General features: G+C 49.9%; 1 protein-coding gene across 1 annotated transcript in view; it reads right to left on the bottom strand.

Annotated features, from left to right (window-relative positions):
- LOC308165419 (cullin-1-like) overlaps positions 1-20,000 on the bottom strand; it is a gene marked incomplete at both ends in the record, with an annotated part of 28,570 nt that overhangs the window by 209 nt on the left and 8,361 nt on the right. Inside the window, 12 exons of the mRNA XM_080539575.1 lie at positions 581-694; positions 3,998-4,103; positions 5,340-5,422; positions 5,530-5,577; positions 6,861-6,953; positions 7,140-7,271; positions 15,421-15,497; positions 16,327-16,444; positions 17,276-17,407; positions 18,253-18,301; positions 18,475-18,581; positions 18,829-18,948. Coding sequence (XP_080395701.1) covers positions 581-694; positions 3,998-4,103; positions 5,340-5,422; positions 5,530-5,577; positions 6,861-6,953; positions 7,140-7,271; positions 15,421-15,497; positions 16,327-16,444; positions 17,276-17,407; positions 18,253-18,301; positions 18,475-18,581; positions 18,829-18,948 — 1,179 coding nt within the window. The remainder of the gene's footprint in view (positions 1-580; positions 695-3,997; positions 4,104-5,339; positions 5,423-5,529; positions 5,578-6,860; positions 6,954-7,139; positions 7,272-15,420; positions 15,498-16,326; positions 16,445-17,275; positions 17,408-18,252; positions 18,302-18,474; positions 18,582-18,828; positions 18,949-20,000) is intronic.

Below are 20,000 nucleotides of genomic sequence, written 5' to 3'. Positions count from 1 at the left end.
GGAGCCTCAGATCTCCTACTCCAATGCGCTCTGAGAAGGGAGGCTGGTGGAGGTAGAAATCGGAGGACAGGCTCATTGTAATGCATGGCACGGAATAGTGAATGCTATCAAACACTGTTCCTCGTACCATTCCATGCATTACAACAAGCCCGTCCTCCGAATCCTACCTCCGCCAGCCTCCCGATAGTTGATAGTTTTAGAACTGAAATGATGTATGTATGAAGCTGCTCCAGATGCATTGTTATTTTAGTATTTTATCCTGTAGGGAGGGCGGCCCTGCAGGTACCTTGATGACGGGGACGCGGGGGGGTGTGAGGGGGGACAGTACCTTGATGACGGGGACGCGGGGGGGTGTGAGGGAGGACAGTACCTTGATGACGGGGACGCGGGGGGGTGTGAGGGAGGACAGTACCTTGATGACGGGGACGCGGGGGGGTGTGAGGGGGGACAGTACCTTGATGACGGGGACGCGGGGGGGGGTGAGGGGGGACAGTACCTTGATGACGGGGACGCAGGGGGGTGTGAGGGAGGACAGTACCTTGATGACGGGGACGCGGGGGGGTGTGAGGGAGGACAGTACCTTGATGACGGGGACGCGGGGTTTGAAGCGGGAGGACAGCTGGTTGAGGACCTCGGCTAGGAGCTGCTGGTGCTTCAGGACCTTCCTCATCTTCATGATCCTCACAATGGCCGTCTGGGGGGGGAGGGGGGGGGGGGAGAGGAACATCATTATCTGTCTGTCTGTCTGTCTACATATCTTTCTATCTTTCTATCTGTCTATCTACATATCTTTCTATCTATCTATCTGTCTAGATCAGTGGTTCTCAACCTTTTTTGGGCCAGCGCCCCCCTGTCCATTATCCAGGTCTCTTACCGCCCCCCATCAAAAAAAGTAGGCTTATTTTCTTCCCTAAATATTAATGTTGACTAATATTCTGTGTTATATAATTTAAAAAGCATGTCACTGAATGCCAAATAATAGATTGGATTTAACTGGGCAGTTGGAATATCATTATCATTAGTTTACCAGAGAGCAGAAAAGCCATGTGAATGTGAATAAAAATGCTGTTTCTGAGTGTTAAACAAACTCAGACAACATCAGAGAATACAAACAGACTGCTACGGAACAGCAGCAATTTCACACATGTCCGATGCAGAACAAACAGTAGGCTGCAGAACTGTACATTACAACTAACATTGTTCGTTTTTGTGTGCTGGTGTTGCATTTCTCCAAATTGCTGTTTTATGATGCTAATATTTATTCATTTTTGATTGGACTTTGGGGGGGGGGGGGGGGGTCACAATATGGCGGCAAACGCTAGGGGGCTATTATTTAAATATTTTATTTAGTATTCTATGGTATTATTTTCATAAACTGACCACTTCGAAGTTCTCATATCAACACATATCAAAACATAACAAAGTTCCAAAGTTCAGAGCTCTGCGCTCTGGGAGCGCTCAGAGATGGGCGCTCTGACTGAAAACATGGTTTTGTCCGAGCGAACTGACCGTTTGTGCATTTACGAACGTACCCGTAATAACACTGCTGACAGCTGATCAATACAAAAGACGCTGCAGCTGATGCGTTCGTTTCCAGGACATCACAAGAGGAGCAACATATCACAAAAAAGCGATCGTATTTTAGTTTGCAAACACATCGCAATGCATCACGAAACTCAGATGAGACGAAGCAAACGTCGAGCGCAGGTTCAATCCTACCCCCTTCGTGTTTTTTTTCTCCCCACCTCTAATTCTCCCTCCCTCTCTCCCTCTCTCTCTCTCATTCCTTTGAATCTGCAACGCGGCAGTTTCTCTCTCTACGGCGGCACCGTGACACAGCAGCAGTCACAGCAACACAACACAACTGCAAGACTGATTTTGTTTAACCGTTTCGGAGTTTCTGGCAAAAACACTCCAAGCAACTTCATTAAAGCTCTACTTTTAATTCTATTTTAATTAAAGCTCTACGGCGCACTGCAACCAAACTAGCAGCTTTTTAGAAAAGGCTTCCCGCTCAGCCAATCACATTTCTACATGTCGTTCTATCAACCAATAGCAGCGGCCGTGGCTCGCATTAGGGCGGGACAGGCAGCCAGCAGGCTCGAACAGTCGACCGAAACACGGTTTGTCCGAGCGAACTGACCGCTCATCGTGTATCGACATTCAGCTATCGTGCATTTACGAATGTGCCCGTAATAACACAGCTGTTTTTCATGAGAAAAATACTTAATGCGCGAACGCCCCCCAAGAACACCTCAACGCCCCCCTTTTAAAAATATCTGTTCCAGCGACCCCCGATGTTGTCTGAACGCCCCCGTTGAGAAACGATGGTCTAGATAGTTAGTATCTATCTATCTATCTGCTTGCCTATCTATCCATCTATTTACATATCTACATATCTCTATCCACCCATTTACATATCTACATATCTCTATCCATCTATTTACATATCTACATATCTCTATCCATCTATTTACATTAGGGATGCACGATATGCATTTTTTCCAACCGATACCGATAACCGATGTTTACCCGCTTCTCGTGGCCGATAACCGATATGATAACCGATATGAGAACAGATATAATTTCACAGTTGATAACCTGTAGTTCATGCACACCTGAAGGTAAGAAAGGCTATGTAGTGAGCAAAGATTGATGATTTAATATTCCATAGTGATCTCACCAAATCTAACTTACATCACTATTGTTAACACAACAAAGAGAACACTTCTGACTCTTCAAATGTTGAAATCATTTAAGCCTCTTTCACACATAGTTCCCTGTAACTTCAATGGAATCCTAAGCTGTGCCGTCCAGCCATTTTCGCCGTTCACTCATGAGTCAAATGCCGGTAGATTCGCGTCTTGCTCCCTTTAACACATGTCGGCGTTTCCCTGGTTGCGAGATCTAAACTACTAGAACTGAAAGCGGCAGGTAACAGGCACATAACATCCATATGCTGTATATATAAATAAATATATTTGACTACCAGCAAGACACCGGAGCACTCGTATCTATAACAAACGCGGAGATTGTATGAGCCCCGCGTCAGTCAGCCTTTCCGTAGAAATACATCGCTCCGTTATATATCTAACGTTACATGTTTTAAGGCTGATCTGTGCATGATAGTGCTGCATTATGTTGATCTATTTATATCGATCTATTCTTGCCAATTCCTTATTACCAGTGGAAAGGGGGAAGGCTAAAAAACTTTGAATGGAATAGATAGGACTTTCCGTTCAATGGAGGAAGCATGATACTCGCGAGTTCATCTCGCCTTTCCCCCCGTTGATGTATTAAACAATCTAAGCAATCTAATCAGAGCAGTTGTTATTATGTAATATTATTGATGGATGTGCCATTATTGATGGAGAGCAGTGAGCGGATGACTGGATGTGAGCATGTATTTGACTAATGCCGATAGATTCGCGTCTTGCTCCGAAACCGGAGCTGTCGGCGCCGACAGGATTTTACAGCGTTCCTTCAAACTATCGTAATTCATGAACTATATGCCCAATCAAAACAATTCAAACAGTTTCTGATGGCAGAGAAGTTGCACTTTTTGAACAGTTGAACTTTTTTAGGCTTATTACGGTAATTCACTGAACTTTTGCCGAACATGTATTGCAAATTGCAAACGCACTATCTGCCTCAGAAACTCTGAAAAATGTCCACACCGGGGAAGCCATGTTTTGCTCTCGTCTCTCCACTGCGTGGCTGTACGCAGGCGCAGCATCATGAGCGCGACAACCGGAACCGGAAATATTTCCGGCTTCATATTATCGGCTCTATATCGGCTAAAATTTAATAAAACCGATAAATATTTAATTACATTAATTTCCCAATATCGGGACGATAAATATTGTGCATCCCTAATTTACATATCTCTATCCATCTACATGTATTTACATATCTACATATCTCTATCCATCTATTTACATATCTCTATATCCTTCATCTTCATCCTCCTCTCGTGGATAATAAACCTCCACCACACCTGTATTAACAACTTCCTGTCCTCCTCGATGTTCTTGTGGGTCGTTTCCTGTTCCTGTTTCTGCTCCGTCTTCATCGGCACGTTGATGTTGACCCTCAGCTTCTTACTGTCGACACAAACAATAATAATAATAATACATTAGACTTATATAGCGCTTTTCTAGACACTCAAAGACGCTTTACAAACTAAAAAGACAGAGTAGTAATAATAAAAAGAAAGAAAAAAATAGATAAAAGAAAGTATAGGGGTCTAATAAATGTTTAGATTACTAAATCTAAGTCTAGGTGTCTTTGTAGGACAATCTACTCTGTATACTGCAATTACACCTAGATTTCGGGCGGAGAAGCGGCGAACAAGCAACGCCAGCGTCCTCTCTCGACCGATTCATGTGTTTCCAGTGAATTCGGTTGTTAAGTCGTGACGTGTTTCCGGGTCCAAAGTTGGCTGAGGCGCTGTCTTCGAAATGCCTCAGTAATAATAATAATAAATTATATTTGTATAGCGCTTTTCCGAGGCTCAAAGACCCTGACAAATATGGGAAAAACAGGAAGGTGCTGTGTCCCTTGTTGTATGAATAGATCCCAGTCTAAAAAACGATTGAACTGTCATTCTACCGCTGTAGTACACTGTTCTCATGGTGCAGGGAATCTCTGGTTTGGACCCGGAAATTGCTAAACGTCACGTTTGACGTCAGACTTAACCAAATAAAGTCACTCTTGGTGCTCTAGAATGTTGACCGTTTGGGCGACTTCATTCACCCTCGGCACTGAAGGAGTTAATGTAACTCCAGACGCCACCACCACCACCTCCACCACCACCACCACCACCACCACCACCACCTCCACCACCACCTCCACCACCACCACCTCCACCACTACCTCCACCACCACCATCACCCCCACCCCCACCACCACCACCTCCACCACCACCACCTCCACCACCACCACCCCCACCTCCACCACTACCTCCACCACCATCACCACTACCACCACCACCACCACCTCCACCACTACCTCCACCACCACCACCTCCACCCCCACCACCTCCACCACTACCTCCACCACCACCACCTCCACCACCCCTACCACCACCACCTCCACCTCCACCACCTCCACCACCCCCACCATCATCACCACCTCCACCACCACCACTACCTCCACCACCACCACCACCACCACCTCCACCACCACCACCACCACCACCACCACCACCACCACCACCTCCACCACCACCACCACCTCCACCACCACCACCACCACCTCCACCACCACCTCCACCACCTATTATCTTCATGATCATCATCATCATCATCATCATCATCATCACCACCACCACCACTCACTTCTTGTATCCCAGGAACAGCTTTATTAAGGTGTCAGGTTTGAAGTCTGCCTCGTCCACGTTGGCGTTCTCATCCTCCAGGACCTGGGTGTCATGGCAACAACACAGCTGAGGTCAAGGGTCAACTCACAGTGAGGAGATAGATGCCGGTAGGTGTGTGTGTGTGTGTGTGTGTGTGTGAGTGTACTTACAAGCAGTTTGGACTTCAACAGGATCTGCAACACCTGCACCAATGTGTCCTGGAAAACACACACGGTCGTCAGAAATGTATTCACATTGTAACATTTTAACGCTTTCACAATGTCTTCAGTGATCAGAGATTCAGTTATTCTATCATTACTAAATATAAATGTTTTTAGAATGTAGAAGAAGGTGATAGAAGGTTCGAGAACACAGTATGATAGAAGGTTCTAGAACACAGTGTGACAGAAGGTTCTAGAACACAGTATGATAGAAGGTTGTAGAACACAGTATGATAGAAGGTTCTAGAACACAGTGTGACAGAAGGTTCTAGAACACAGTATGATAGAAGGTTCTAGAACACAGTATGATAGAAGGTTCTAGAACACAGTGTGACAGAAGATTCTAGAACACAGTATGATAGAAGGTTCTAGAACACAGTGTGACAGAAGGTTCTAGAACACAGTGTGATAGAAGGTTCTAGAACACAGTGTGATAGAAGGTTCTAGAACACAGTATGATAGAAGGTTCTAGAACACAGTGTGACAGAAGGTTCTAGAACACAGTATGATAGAAGGTTCTAGAACACAGTGTGACACAAGGTTCTAGAACACAGTATGATAGAAGGTTCTAGAACACAGTGTGACAGAAGGTTCTAGAACACAGTGTGACAGAAGGTTCTAGAACACAGTGTGACAGAAGGTTCTAGAACACAGTGTGACAGAAGGTTCTAGAACACAGTGTGATAGAAGGTTCTAGAACACAGTGTGATAGAAGGTTCTAGAACACAGTGTGACAGAAGGTTCTAGAACACAGTGTGACAGAAGGTTCTAGAACACAGTGTGATAGAAGGTTCTAGAACGCAGTATGATAGAAGGTTCTAGAACACAGTGTGACAGAAGATTCTAGAACACAGTGTGATAGAAGGTTCTAGAACGCAGTATGATAGAAGGTTCTAGAACACAGTGTGACAGAAGGTTCTAGAACACAGTGTGACAGAAGGTTCTAGAACACAGTGTGATAGAAGGTTCTAGAACACAGTATGATAGAAGGTTCTAGAACACAGTATGATAGAAGGTTCTAGAACACAGTGTGACAGAAGGTTCTAGAACACAGTATGATAGAAGGTTCTAGAACACAGTGTGACAGAAGGTTCTAGAACACAGTGTGACAGAAGATTCTAGAACACAGTGTGACAGAAGGTTCTAGAACACAGTGTGACAGAAGATACTAGAACACAGTGTGAACAGTATGACAGAAGGTTCTAGAGCGTGAAGAGTGTGTCTCAGGGGGTAGAGTTCTGAACAGGAAGTGAGCGGCGGTTAGGAGGTGGCGTTCTCACAATCTTGATCTGCGTGCTGTCGGCCAGCTGCTGCACCGTGTACACGTCCTCCGCATTGTACTGCAGCAGGATGGCCATCTGGAAGGTTGACGCCTGGGGGGGGGGGGGGTCACACCAGGTCATCACAAGGTGACACACACACGTTCTAACATGTCACTTTTCATGAAGAAATGAAGAGACACAATTCTCCCTTTGTCCAATCAGAGGGAGAGCCTTCATACTGTTTGTGTAGCGGCTGTAATAACAGCTGTAATAACACCTGTAATAACACCTCCCTACCTGCAGGGTGTATCTGTTCTTGAAGCAGTTGGTGACCAGCTCTCCTTTTGACAGGTGGTACAGCCAGGTGAGCTTCCTGCCACTGTGTCTGCTGGCGTAGAAGGCTGTGAACCGTTGGTAGCTCCTCTCCAACTGGGGAGGGGGGGGGAGGGGAGGGGAGGGGAGAGGAGGGGAGGGGAGGGGAGAGTCCATCAACTATTCTGTATTACCTCAGAGGGAAGTGGGTAATGAAAGAGAATCATAGAGGAATGTCAGGGGGGGATCAGCCCTTATGGACCTTATGGTGGATTGGTGTGTGTGTGTTACCTCAGAGCAGGGGTCGGGAACCTTTTTGACTGGGAGAGCCATAAAAGCCAAATATTTCTAAATGTATTTGTAGCAGTCTCTAGGCACAGAGGGAGGTCGACACAGAGGAATGGTACAGAATATATGTTTATTTAGTCCAGCACAGCTCAGCACCGTCACTGACGTGCTGAGCGAGTCTTTCCCCCCCCCGCTGTTCTCCCTTTCGGGACCCGCTCCGTCCGCTGCTGGCAGAGCCCTCGCTCTCGCCCCGCTATTCCGCTCCTGGCAGAGCCCTCGCTCTCGCCCCGCTAGTCCTCCCTTTCGGGACCCGCTCCGTCCGCTGCTGGCAGAGCCCTCGCTCTCGCCCCGCTATTCCGCTCCTGGCAGAGCCCTCGCTCTCGCCCCGCTAGTCCTCCCTTTCGGGACCCGCTCCGTCCGCTGCTGGCAGAGCCCTCGCTCTCGCCCCGCTATTCTGCTCCTGGCAGAGCCCTCGCTCTCGCCCCGCTAGTCCTCCCTTTCGGGACCCGCTCCGTCCGCCCGGCTCCCTGCACCTCACCCCCTTTCGGGGTCTCGTGCGTCCTCGCCGCGGCTCTCTCTCTCTCGGTCTTTCAGTGTCTCCGTGCGGCAGGTACTTCCTGCCCTCCTCCTCTCTCGAGGGAACAAACACACACAGGTTAAATAGACCAGTGGAACAATGAGTCTGATCACTGACACCTGTCCGTAATCAGCCCATCATTCCCCTCCAATGGCAGTCTAGCTCCCTCTGCAGGCCAGAACGCGCCATGTTCCCCACACATCCCCACCGCCAGTTTCGAGGCCGGGGATACAACCGGCCGATAGCCTACTCCCCCCCCCCATCACGGGAGAGGAAGTCGGCCACGACCATCTGCGTCCCCGGCCTGTGAACCACCGTGAAGTTGAAGGGCTGCAACGCGAGGTACCACCGGGTGATCCTCGCGTTGGTGTCCTTCATGCGGTGGAGCCACTGTAGGGGAGCATGGTCGGAGTAGAGGGTGAACGAGCGCCCCAGCAGGTAGTACCGGAGGGCGCCGACCGCCCACCGAATGGCCAGACACTCCTTCTCCACCGTGCTGTACCTGCCCTCCCGCTCCGACAGCTTTCGGCTCAGGTACAGCACCGGACGGTCGAATCCCTCCACCTGCTGGGTCAGCACCGCCCCCAGCCCTCTATCCGACGCGTCTGTCTGCAGAGAAAAAGGAATGTTAAAGTTAGGAGCATACAAGACTGTCTCCCCACAGAGGGCGTTCTTAATCCCATCGAACGCTACTTGGCATCGCTCACTCCATTGGACCGGATCCGGAGCCCCCTTCCGGGTGAGGTCGGTAAGGGGGCTGGCCAGCTCCGAGAACCCCGGCACAAACTGCCGGTAGTAGCTGGCCAGTCCCAGGAACCGCCTCACGTCCTTCCGGGTCCTGGGCCGCGGGGCGGCGGCGATCGCAGTGGTTTTGTCCACCTGCGGTCGCACCTCCCCACCGCCCAGGATGTACCCCAGATACCGGATCTCCCCCCGCCCGATCACGCACTTCGCCGGGTTCGCCGTCAGCCCCGCCTGCCACAGCGACTGTAGTACCGCGGCCACCCTCTGCATATGCTGCGGCCAGGTGTCCGCATAGACGACAATGTCATCTACGTACGCCGCAGCATACGCAGAGTGCGGCCGCAGAATACGGTCCATCAGCCGCTGAAACGTGGCCGGGGCCCCAAACAACCCGAACGGAAGCGCGGTGAACTGGAATAACCCCCGCGGGGTAGAGAATGCCGTTTTTTCCCGGGCTACCGACGATAATGGTATCTGCCAGTACCCCTTCGTGCAATCCAATGTGGTGTAATATTTAGCCGTGCCAAGCCGGTCCAGGAGCTCGTCGACCCGGGGCATAGGGTAGGCATCGAATTTAGACACCGCGTTCACCCGTCTATAGTCCACACAGAACCGTACAGACCCATCGCGCTTTGTCACCAGCACGATGGGGCTGCACCAGTCGCTATGCGACTCCTCGACCACGCCCAGTTTTAGCATAGAGTCTAATTCCCGGCTCACCACGTCTCGTTTGTGAGCCGGCAGCCTGTATGGCCGCGTACGTACCGTAACCCCCGGTGGCGTAACTATCTGATGCTCTATGAGGCGAGTACGACCGGGTATAGGGGAGAACACATCTGCGAACCTATGTTGCAATCGATCAACGTCCGCCCGCTGGTTCGCCGAGAGATGGTCGCCTACGCAGGCCGGGGCGCTAGTACTCGTTTTTGGGACCTCCGGCCCGAACTCATCCTGCTCGGGAAGTAGCGTCACCAGGGAAACAGGGACCACGTCGTTCCATTTTTTAAATAGGTTAATGTGGTATATTTGCGTGCAATCCCCTCTATCCGACCGCACTACCTCGTAGTCTACATCCCCAATTCGCCGTGTGACCACGAACGGCCCTTGCCACTTGGCGAGTAATTTAGAGCTAGACGTGGGCAGTAATACGAGGACTTTGTCTCCCGGTGCGAAATTGCGTAGTCTAGTCCCTCTGTCGTACAGCCGTTTCTGACGCTCCTGGGCCTCGAGCAAATGCTCCCGTGACATAACCCCCAGTGCGTGGAGCTTTGCTCGTAGGTCCAGGACGTATTGTATTTCATTCTTACTGTCACTAGACCCTTCCTCCCAGCTTTCTTTAATCAGGTCTAGGACGCCCCGTGGCTTGCGCCCGTATAGGAGCTCAAAGGGGGAAAACCCCGTGGAAGCCTGGGGTACTTCCCGCACTGCGAACAACAGAGGGTCTAACCACTTATGCCAATTACGACTATCTTCGTGAATGAACTTACGGATCATTGACTTAAGCGTCCGATTGAACCGCTCACACAGCCCGTCGGTAGCTGGGTGGTACACGCTCGTTCGGACCGCCTTAATGTCTAACAACCCGTAAAGTTCCCTAAGTGTTCGTGACATAAAGTTAGTGCCTTGGTCGGTGAGGATCTCTTTCGGGATCCCCACCCGGGAGATGACCTGGAATAACGCCTGTGCTACACTCTTTGCAGAGATAGTACGAAGCGGTATTGCCTCGGGGTATCGAGTCGCGTAGTCTATGAGGACTAACACGAACCGATAGCCCTGTGAGCAACGTTCAAATGGCCCGATTATATCCATCCCAATCCGGTCGAATGGTGCCTCTACCAGGGGAAGGGGGCACAACGGTGCCCTGGGCACGGCCGGGGGATTGACTAATTGGCACTCGCGGCAGGATGCACACCACAGATGCACCTCTGCCCGAATCCCCGGCCAATAAAATCGAGCCATTATCCGATTGAGTGTTTTGTCGTATCCTAAGTGGCCCGCCATAGGGTTATAATGCGCCGCCTGAAATATAGCTTTCCGGCGGCTCCTAGGTACCAACAACTGGGTCGTTTCCTCGTCCCTGCGAGTGTCACGACTCACTCTATACAGTCTGTCCCTAATCAATACAAAATACGGGTGGGCGCGCACAGCGTCTGGCCGTACCAGCACACCATCAATACTGATCACCTGGTCATAGGCGGAGCGTAGAGTGGCGTCGCGAGACTGCTCGAGGGGGAAGTCGGCTACTGGAGGGAACGCAGGCGGCGGATCTGCGGGTGCCGGACCCACCGCCTCCTCCGGCTCCTCGGCAGCGTCGGACGCCCTCGCATCAGCGCAGAGCACTGCGCACGCCTCACATTTCCCTGTCGGTCGTGCACGCACCCCCGTGGTTTTCCCTAATACCTGCGGAAACCCAGCCCAATCTGACCCCAAAACTAGGGGGTGCATGAGGCTCGGACTAACCGCCGCCTTGACACTATATTTTTTTCGCCCATAACGAATTTCGATGGGGACCACCGGATACTGGTGACAATCCCCATGTATACACAGTATCCCAACCCGCGATGCCTCTAACAATGCCCCGGGTCGAACCAGGCGCTGGTGGATCATGGTCTGTTGGGCGCCAGAATCCAACAGCGCCTGGTGCGTCTCACGCTGTACCCTTACTGGGATGTAAAACGCCTGTCCTGGACGCGGGGGAGGGGTCGGACTGCCGACGACGCGGATTACCTGACCCACCTCCATCTCGGGGCATTCCCGGCGGAGGTGGCCAGGCTGTCCGCATCGCCAGCATCCCTCCTCTACCGCTCGTGGGGCCGTCTGTGGGGTGGAGGTTGGCCCCCCGTGTGTGTTCCTCCCCCCGGTGTCCCGCCCCGTCCTTCGGGCAGGCGTTGGTGGCTCCCGCCGCGGCTCCGCCGCAGGCCGTACCTCAGGTGCTGGGCCCGGGGCTGGAACCTGCGGTCGGGGCAGGTGGTTGTCGGGGAAGGGGTCGAGAACGGCCTCCGGCTCGTCCCACACCCCCATCCTCTGGGCCCGAACCCGGGGACCTCCCCCGGGTGGCTCGGTGCGGTCCAGTAGCTCGCGGAGCATGGCCCGCTGCTCCGCCTGTCCCCGCATCAACTCCGCTGCCATCACCTCCTGCGCCTGTAGCATTCGGGCCAGGTGCGTCACCACCTGGACCGATGAGTCCATGGTCCTCTGGGCGTGTGTGCCGACCCCCTCTCTGTGCCCCACGTTGGGCGCCAGATGTAGCAGTCTCTAGGCACAGAGGGAGGTCGACACAGAGGAATGGTACAGAATATATGTTTATTTAGTCCAGCACAGCTCAGCACCGTCACTGACGTGCTGAGCGAGTCTTTTCCCCCCCCGCTGTTCTCCCTTTCGGGACCCGCTCCGTCCGCTGCTGGCAGAGCCCTCGCTCTCGCCCCGCTATTCCGCTCCTGGCAGAGCCCTCGCTCTCGCCCCGCTAGTCCTCCCTTTCGGGACCCGCTCCGTCCGCTGCTGGCAGAGCCCTCGCTCTCGCCCCGCTATTCCGCTCCTGGCAGAGCCCTCGCTCTCGCCCCGCTAGTCCTCCCTTTCGGGACCCGCTCCGTCCGCTGCTGGCAGAGCCCTCGCTCTCGCCCCGCTATTCTGCTCCTGGCAGAGCCCTCGCTCTCGCCCCGCTAGTCCTCCCTTTCGGGACCCGCTCCGTCCGCCCGGCTCCCTGCACCTCACCCCCTTTCGGGGTCTCGTGCGTCCTCGCCGCGGCTCTCTCTCTCTCGGTCTTTCAGTGTCTCCGTGCGGCAGGTACTTCCTGCCCTCCTCCTCTCTCGAGGGAACAAACACACACAGGTTAAATAGACCAGTGGAACAATGAGTCTGATCACTGACACCTGTCCGTAATCAGCCCATCATTCCCCTCCAATGGCAGTCTAGCTCCCTCTGCAGGCCAGAACGCGCCATGTTCCCCACAGTATTTCATTGAGAGCCATATAGTATTTTTAACATATAATAAATTAAATATGTCTTACTTTTAATGCGATTTCTGGTGCTGCATGGTTTTGCTGATGTCCTTGTAGTCTGGTTCATACGTGGTGAGGTTGAGCTTCATGCAGGCGTTGAGGCTTCCATCAGTTAAACGTGAGCGTAGGTTGGTCTTAATTTTCCTCATATGCGAGAATGACTGCTCACATACATAATACATATTATGTAGAGCCAAACATGGTCAATACGGCAATACTAACACGCTGCATTGTGTGGTATGTCACAGGAAGCTCATTCCAAGTTTTCAGAATCAGCTGGTCTTCAGGTTGAAGTTTTTTCATTTCTGTCCACTTGTGTTCCCTCGCCAGCTCTGCTCGCTGTCGCGCAAGACTTTCCAACTCTCCATTAAGTGTCTTGAACTTACTCATCCACATGTCTGATGCCTTCAGGTCAGCAACTTCCAGCTCAAAGTCTCCCATAGAGACCCCAGGGATGCATGTCAGGTCGATTTTGTCCACTGCACACTCATGTGGATGAGTGATGAACTTGAAAAGACCAGTGCGCGCACGAAATTCTCCAAAACGTGCTTTGAATGACTGCGGGAGATTGGACGTAAAGCCAGCTAGCTGCTGGAGATCCAGATGTTGAGTGGAGTCACTTGCTAAGCATGCATCTCTAAATTGTTGCAGTGTTACAAAGTGCAGAAGACGACCTGTTTCAATGTCCCTGAGAAAGACTTCCAGCTTGCTTTCAAATGCAAACACTGCTTGTTGAAGGGATGAGATTGTATTTCCAATACCTTGCATTTTCACATTGAGCTGGTTCAGATGGCCTGTTATGTCCACGAGATAGTGAAACTGCAGGAGCCAGTCAGTGTTGTCTAGCTCAGGATGCTTGACGCCTTTCATTTGAAGAAAAGTCCGGATTTCACTCAGGCAAGCTGCAAAACGGCTGAGCACCTTTCAAATCAAATCAAATCAAATCAAATTTTATTTGTATAGCGCATTTCTTACAAGATGCAACTCAATGCGCTTCACACAATGAAAATGTTCAGTCAATCAGTCAATCAATCAATCAATACTGACAGAGCCGCGAGCAGGCAAAAGTAAAAAAAAAAACCTGTATACTATGTAGCCAGGAAAAATTCCCTTGCAGCCCTCTACCAATAGAGCGACTACTAGCCAGTTTGCTTACCAGTACCCAGCGGTCCCCCAGGGGAGGCCAGGACCACCGGCACAAAGCAAGCAAGCAAGGGCAAAAACCTGTACACCATGTATCCAGGAAAAATTCCTTGCATATTATCGGCGTACACACTGTCCATAAATTTTGTGTTGTATTTGCATCGTTCTGTTTCCCCTTGACAACCAACGCACGTTGCTGTGTAAAAGCAGACTGGGATAATGATTCCCAACTTCTTCTAACAGAGCTTTAAACTGGCGATCATTTAAAGCTCGGGCAACAATGAAGTTGACCACTCGAATGACCAGCGACATCACCTCACCTAGCTCCTGGCCACACGTTCTTTAGCAAACTCCATGAAAGACGTGAATAAATCCTCTCCTCTGGTTGTCCCTTTCATTTGCAAAACAGCCAAGCTTTCCTCACGCAGTGTGTCACCTGCAGCATACCTGGCAAATATACTGAACTGAGATAGATGGCTAACATCTATTGACTCATCTAACGCGAGAGAAAAGTATGTCCCGGCGTTTATGTCCTTAATTTGTGTTTCCTCAACTTGATTTGCCATCATGATGCTACGATCGTGAACAGTTCTTGCTGACAGAGGCATGTCTTTTATTCGTTTGATTATCTTGTCTTTATTTGGGAAGTCATCAAACAGTTCATTGGCCACATCAAGCATGAATGTTTTGGCATACTCGCCATCTGTGAATGGCTTTCCATTCCTGACTATTGCCAAAGCACCCGCAAAGCTAGCGGAATTTCCGTCACCTTGCTTGGTCCACCCACGCAGTTGCTGTTGACTCGTCTGCACTCTCCGCTGTAGCTCCTCGCATGCCTTTTTCCTGCTGTCCCCCGCTGGATATTTCGATGCAAATGAAGCATGATGCGTATCGAAGTGCCGCTTTATATTTGACCGTTTCATCGATGCAATTTTATCATTGCATATTAGACATACCGCAGATCCTGCGATCTCCACAAATGCAAATTCCTCTGTCCACGCAGCCTGGAATGCACGGTAATCATCGTCTTTTTTTCTTTTTGCCATCTTTCTCGTTACTAAGGGTTGAAGCGTATAAGCTAGTTCACTATCTGATCAAATAGTTTTTTATTTATTCACCTTTACAACAACCTCTGACACTCTCACGAGACATTGGTTCCCGACCCGACCCACGGGTCACGGGTCCCGTGAACAGTCCCGTGAAATTTAACTTCAAAACTAATTTCTGTTTACTTTAAAATGACACAGTATTATTACGCAATATCACAAGTATTATTATTTTTTTACTTTTCAACCCAATTGTCTGGGAGCCATATGCCGTCACCGGAAGAGCCATATATGGCTCGCGAGCCATAGGTTCCCGACCGCTGCCTCAGAGGGAAGATGTGTGTATGTGTCTGTGTGAGTGTGTGTGTCTGTGTGAGTGTGTGTGTCTGTGTGAGTGTGTGTGTCTGTGTGAGTGTGTGTGTGTGTGTGTGTGTGTGTGTGTGTGTGTCTGTGTGAGAGTGTGTGTGTACCTCAGAGGGCAGGGCGAAGGTGCAGGACTGCTGGAATGGCCAGGAACCAGAACTGAGCACCTGGATACTGAAGTCCACTGGGAGGGGGGGAGGGAGGAGGGGGGGGAGGGAGGAGGGGGAGGGAGGGAGGAGGGGGAGGGAGGGAGAGGGAGGGAGGAGGGGGAGGAAGGGAGGAGGGGGAGGGAGGGAGGGAGAGACAGAAAGAAGGAGAGAGAGTCGTTTGAGTTCCAGAGATACAATGCTTCGTCGGCAGTTAGGTTGGGGAACACCAGCCCCACTAACTAACCACTCACTAACTAACTAACCACTCACTAACTAACCAACCACTCACTAACTAACCAACCACTCACTAACTAACTAACCACTCACTAACTAACCAACCACTCACTAACTAACTAACCACTCACTAACTAACTAACCACTCACTAACTAACCAACCACTCACTAACTAACCACTCACTAACTAACTAACCACTCACTAACTAACTAACTAACCACTCACTAACTAACCAACCACTCACTAACTAACTAACCACTCACTAACTAACCACTCACTAACTAACTAACCACTCACTAACTAACTAACCACTCACTAACCACTCATTAACTAACTACTCACTAACTAACTAACCACTCACTAACTAACTAACCACTCACTAACTAACTAGCTACTCAGTCTAAACTAACTAACTCACTACCTACTCATAGTCTAAACTAACCCAACTCCCTAACTACTCAGTCTAAACTACCTACTCTCAGTCACTCTAAACTAACTAACTCCCTAGCTACTCACAGTCTAGAGACTCAGTGGGTGAGGTGTCCTAACCCAACTAACTAACTAGCTAGCTACTCACAGTCTAGAGGCTCAGAGTGGGCGAGGTGCTCTAACCCTAGCTAGCTACTCACAGTCTAGAGGCTCAGAGTTGGTGAGGTGCTTCTTGAACTGTTCGTTGAGGTCTTTGCTGACGCCGATGTCCTGGAACATGCGCTGGAGTTTGGACGTGTACTCGAACCCGCACGCTTGCTGTTGGCAGAGCGGGAGATGGTCAGATTGTTTTATTATTCTATCCAATAGCGTTGCTTGCATCATTTCTAGTCCCCGCCTCAACCCTCCCCTGATTGGAGGACGTGACAGTTTCCCCCGCCCCCCCTCTCCCCTGATTGGAGGACAGTAACCCTCCCCCCCCCCCTCCCTACCCTGATTGGAGGACAGTAAGCCCCTCCCTCCCCTGATTGGAAGACAGTAAGCCCCTCCCTCCCCTGATTGGAGGACAGTAAGCCCCTCCCCCCCCCGATTGGAGGACAGTAAGCCTTCTGCTCGGCTGCTCCCAGGCTGTGGAATGCTCTCTCTGACCACCTAAGGGCACCACAGTCTGTGGATGCTTTTAAACGAGGCCTTAAAACCCACCTTTTTAATAGAGCCTTTTTTTTGCCTTTTAATTGAAAATGTTTATTGCTTTATCTTCCTGTGTTTAATTGTAGCACTCTGAGATTTCCTATGTAAAGTGCTTTTATAAATAAAATTTATTATTATTATTATTAGTAGTAGTAAGCCCCTCCCACCCTGATTGGAGGACAGTAAGCCCCTCCCCCCCTGATTGGAGGACAGTAAGCCCCTCCCCCCCCTGATTGGAGGACAGTAACCCCCTCCCCCCCTGATTGGAGGACAGTAAGCCCCTCCCCCCCTGATTGGAGGACAGTAAGCCCCTCCCCCCCTGATTGGAGGACAGTAAGCCCCTCCCCCCCTGATTGGAGGACAGTAAGCCCCTCCCCCCTGATTGGAGGACAGTAAGCCCCTCCCCCCTGATTGGAGGACAGTAAGCCCCTCCCCCCCTGATTGGAGGACAGTAGACACCTTCAGTTTGGAGATCATGCTGGCCTCCGCGTCGACGCTGGCGCTGTTCTGGTGGACCAGCCGCTTGGCTAGCATCTTAGCATAGAACTTCTGGAACACGTCCTTGTCCTCGATGTACTTGAACACCACCATCTGAGACAGGACAGAGGTAGTTATAGTAGTTAAGAGTCAGTTATAGTAGTTAAGAGTTAGTTATAGTAGTTAATAATTAATAATTTTGCCATTTAGCAGACGCTTTTAATCCAAAGCGACAATACAATTACGAATTACAGGGACATTCCCCCTGGAGTAACTGAGGGCTAAGTGCCTTACTCAAGGGCACACTAGTAGTGGTGTGGTTTCAGGCGGGATTTGAACTCACAACCTTCCGATCACAAGTCCAACTCACTATCCACTAGACCACCACTACCCCTGAGTAGTTAAGAGTCAGTTATAGTAGTTAAGAGTCAGTTATAGCAGTTAAGAGTCAGTTATAGTAGTTAAGAGTCAGTTATAGTAGTTAAGAGTCAGTTATAGTAGTTAAGAGTCAGTTATAGCAGTTAAGAGTCAGTTATAGTAGTTAAGAGTCAGTTATAGTAGTTAAGAGTCAGTTATAGTAGTTAAGAGTTAGTTATAGTAGTTAAGAGTCAGTTATAGTAGTTAAGAGTCAGTTATAGTAGTTAAGAGTCAGTTATAGTAGTTAAGAGTTAGTTATAGCAGTTAAGAGTCAGTTATAGTAGTTAAGAGTTAGTTATAGTAGTTAAGAGTCAGTTATAGCAGTTAAGAGTCAGTTATAGTAGTTAAGAGTCAGTTATAGTAGTTAAGAGTCAGTTATAGTAGTTAAGAGTCAGTTATAGTAGTTAAGAGTTAGTTATAGCAGTTAAGAGTCAGTTATAGTAGTTAAGAGTCAGTTATATTATATTGTCTGGTTAGGGTTAGGGTCTGGTTAGGGTTAGGGTCTGGTTAGGGTTAGGGTTGTGATTGACATCTATGCTCACCACTTGGTTCAGTGTGTCCTCAAGCTCCGCCTCCTCTGGGTTCTTAGAACTGGACAGAAAAACATCAACACAACATCAGATCAAACCCCACGACCTCCTGTTGTGTGTTATATCTAGGAAGACCACACACACACACACACACACACACACACACACACACACACACACTCTACACACTCTACACACACACACACACACACACACACACACACACACACACACCTCTTCTTGAGCAGAGAGTCACAGTATCGTGCCAGCAGCTCAGGTGATTTACTGGACGACTGCACCATCTTAGTCACCGCGTTGTTGTTGATGAAACGCCCACAGGCCTGGGGGGGGGGGGGGGGAGGAGGGGGAGGAGGAGGGGGGGAGGAGGAGGGGGGGGGAGCGGGGAGGAGAAAAAAATGGTATTAACACCCCTTACTCTCGCAGCTAAACTGACTAAATCTACACGTGTTTGATAGCATTCCTCATTCTGTTCCATGCATTACAATGAGCCCTGACCTCCGATTTCTACCTCCCCCAGCCTCCCCCAGCCTCCCCCGGCCTCCCCCGGCCTCCCCCAGCCTCCCCTACCTTGTCCAGCGCAGCTACGAAGCCTGCGTCGTTGTTGAAGGCAGACATGACTAAGGCGTTGTACTTCTCGTTGTACTTCTTGTGGACGTCTAGGATGGTCTGGACGTACATTTTGGGGTCCTGAGGAGGAGACAGAGAGGGACAGGGGTCAGGTGTCAGGTGTCAGGTGACATCTCAGATGATCCCGATGACCAAGACCATAAAGACAGCATAACCACAGTATCTTTTCACCCAATGTCACATTCATGTTTCACTGACTGAAAGCAGCTCGCAATAAACAACTTTTTTTTGCACAGTGTTTGAGTGTGCGGATGCTGTTATTTTCCACTCTACTGTTACTCTTCAGTTCAAGCACAGTTTGCAAAACTCGGCAAAGTTTGATAACGGATGAGCGATGGTATTTTCACTATTTGGACGTTCACGTTTCACTGAAACGAACGTGTCTAGCTCACACACTTTAAGAACGCTTTAAGAACACTTGAAGGGGTAGTGGTGGTCTAGTGGATAGTGAGATCGGAAGGTTGTGAGTTTAAATCCCGCCTGAAACCACACCACTACTAGTGTGCCCTTGAGTAAGGCACTTAGCCCTCAGTTACTCCAGGGGGAATGTCCCTGTAATTCGTAATTGTAAGTCGCTTTGGATTAAAAAGTGTCTGCTAAATGGCAAAATTTAATTTTAAAAAATGTAGAACGGACAACAGGAGATGGGCTGTATGGAAGGAACCGGAACTGTGGAACCTTTGACAGGACTGAGAGAGTGAAGCACAGGGGCGTAAAAACAACCACAGCAAGCACACTAATAATACTAGTATTAACAGAGTGAAGGCCAGGGTGTCCTGTGTGAGTCTTACATTGAGCTAGGCCCCATCACACTTCTCTATAGCAGCCAGGCCCTGGGTGAGCTAGGCCCCATCACACTTCTCTATTCGGTTGTTAAGTCGTGACGTGTTTCCGGGTCCAACGTTGGCTGAGGCGCTGTCTTCGAAATGCCGCAGTAATAATAATAATTCATTATATAATTTTTTTCCGAGGCTCAAAGACGCTGACAATATGGGGGAAACGGGAAAGTGCTGTGTCCCTTGTTGTATGAATAGATCCCAGTCTAAAAAACGATTGAACTGTCATTCTACCGGTGTAGTACACTGGTACTCTGGTGCGGAGAATCTTTTATT

This window comes from Nansenia antarctica (assembly GCF_963989245.1).
Source record: "Nansenia antarctica genome assembly, chromosome: 9".
NCBI lineage: Eukaryota > Metazoa > Chordata > Actinopteri > Argentiniformes > Microstomatidae > Nansenia > Nansenia antarctica.
The sequence above is the reverse complement of the archived record's forward strand: the minus strand, read 5'-3'. Positions and strand labels throughout refer to the sequence as shown.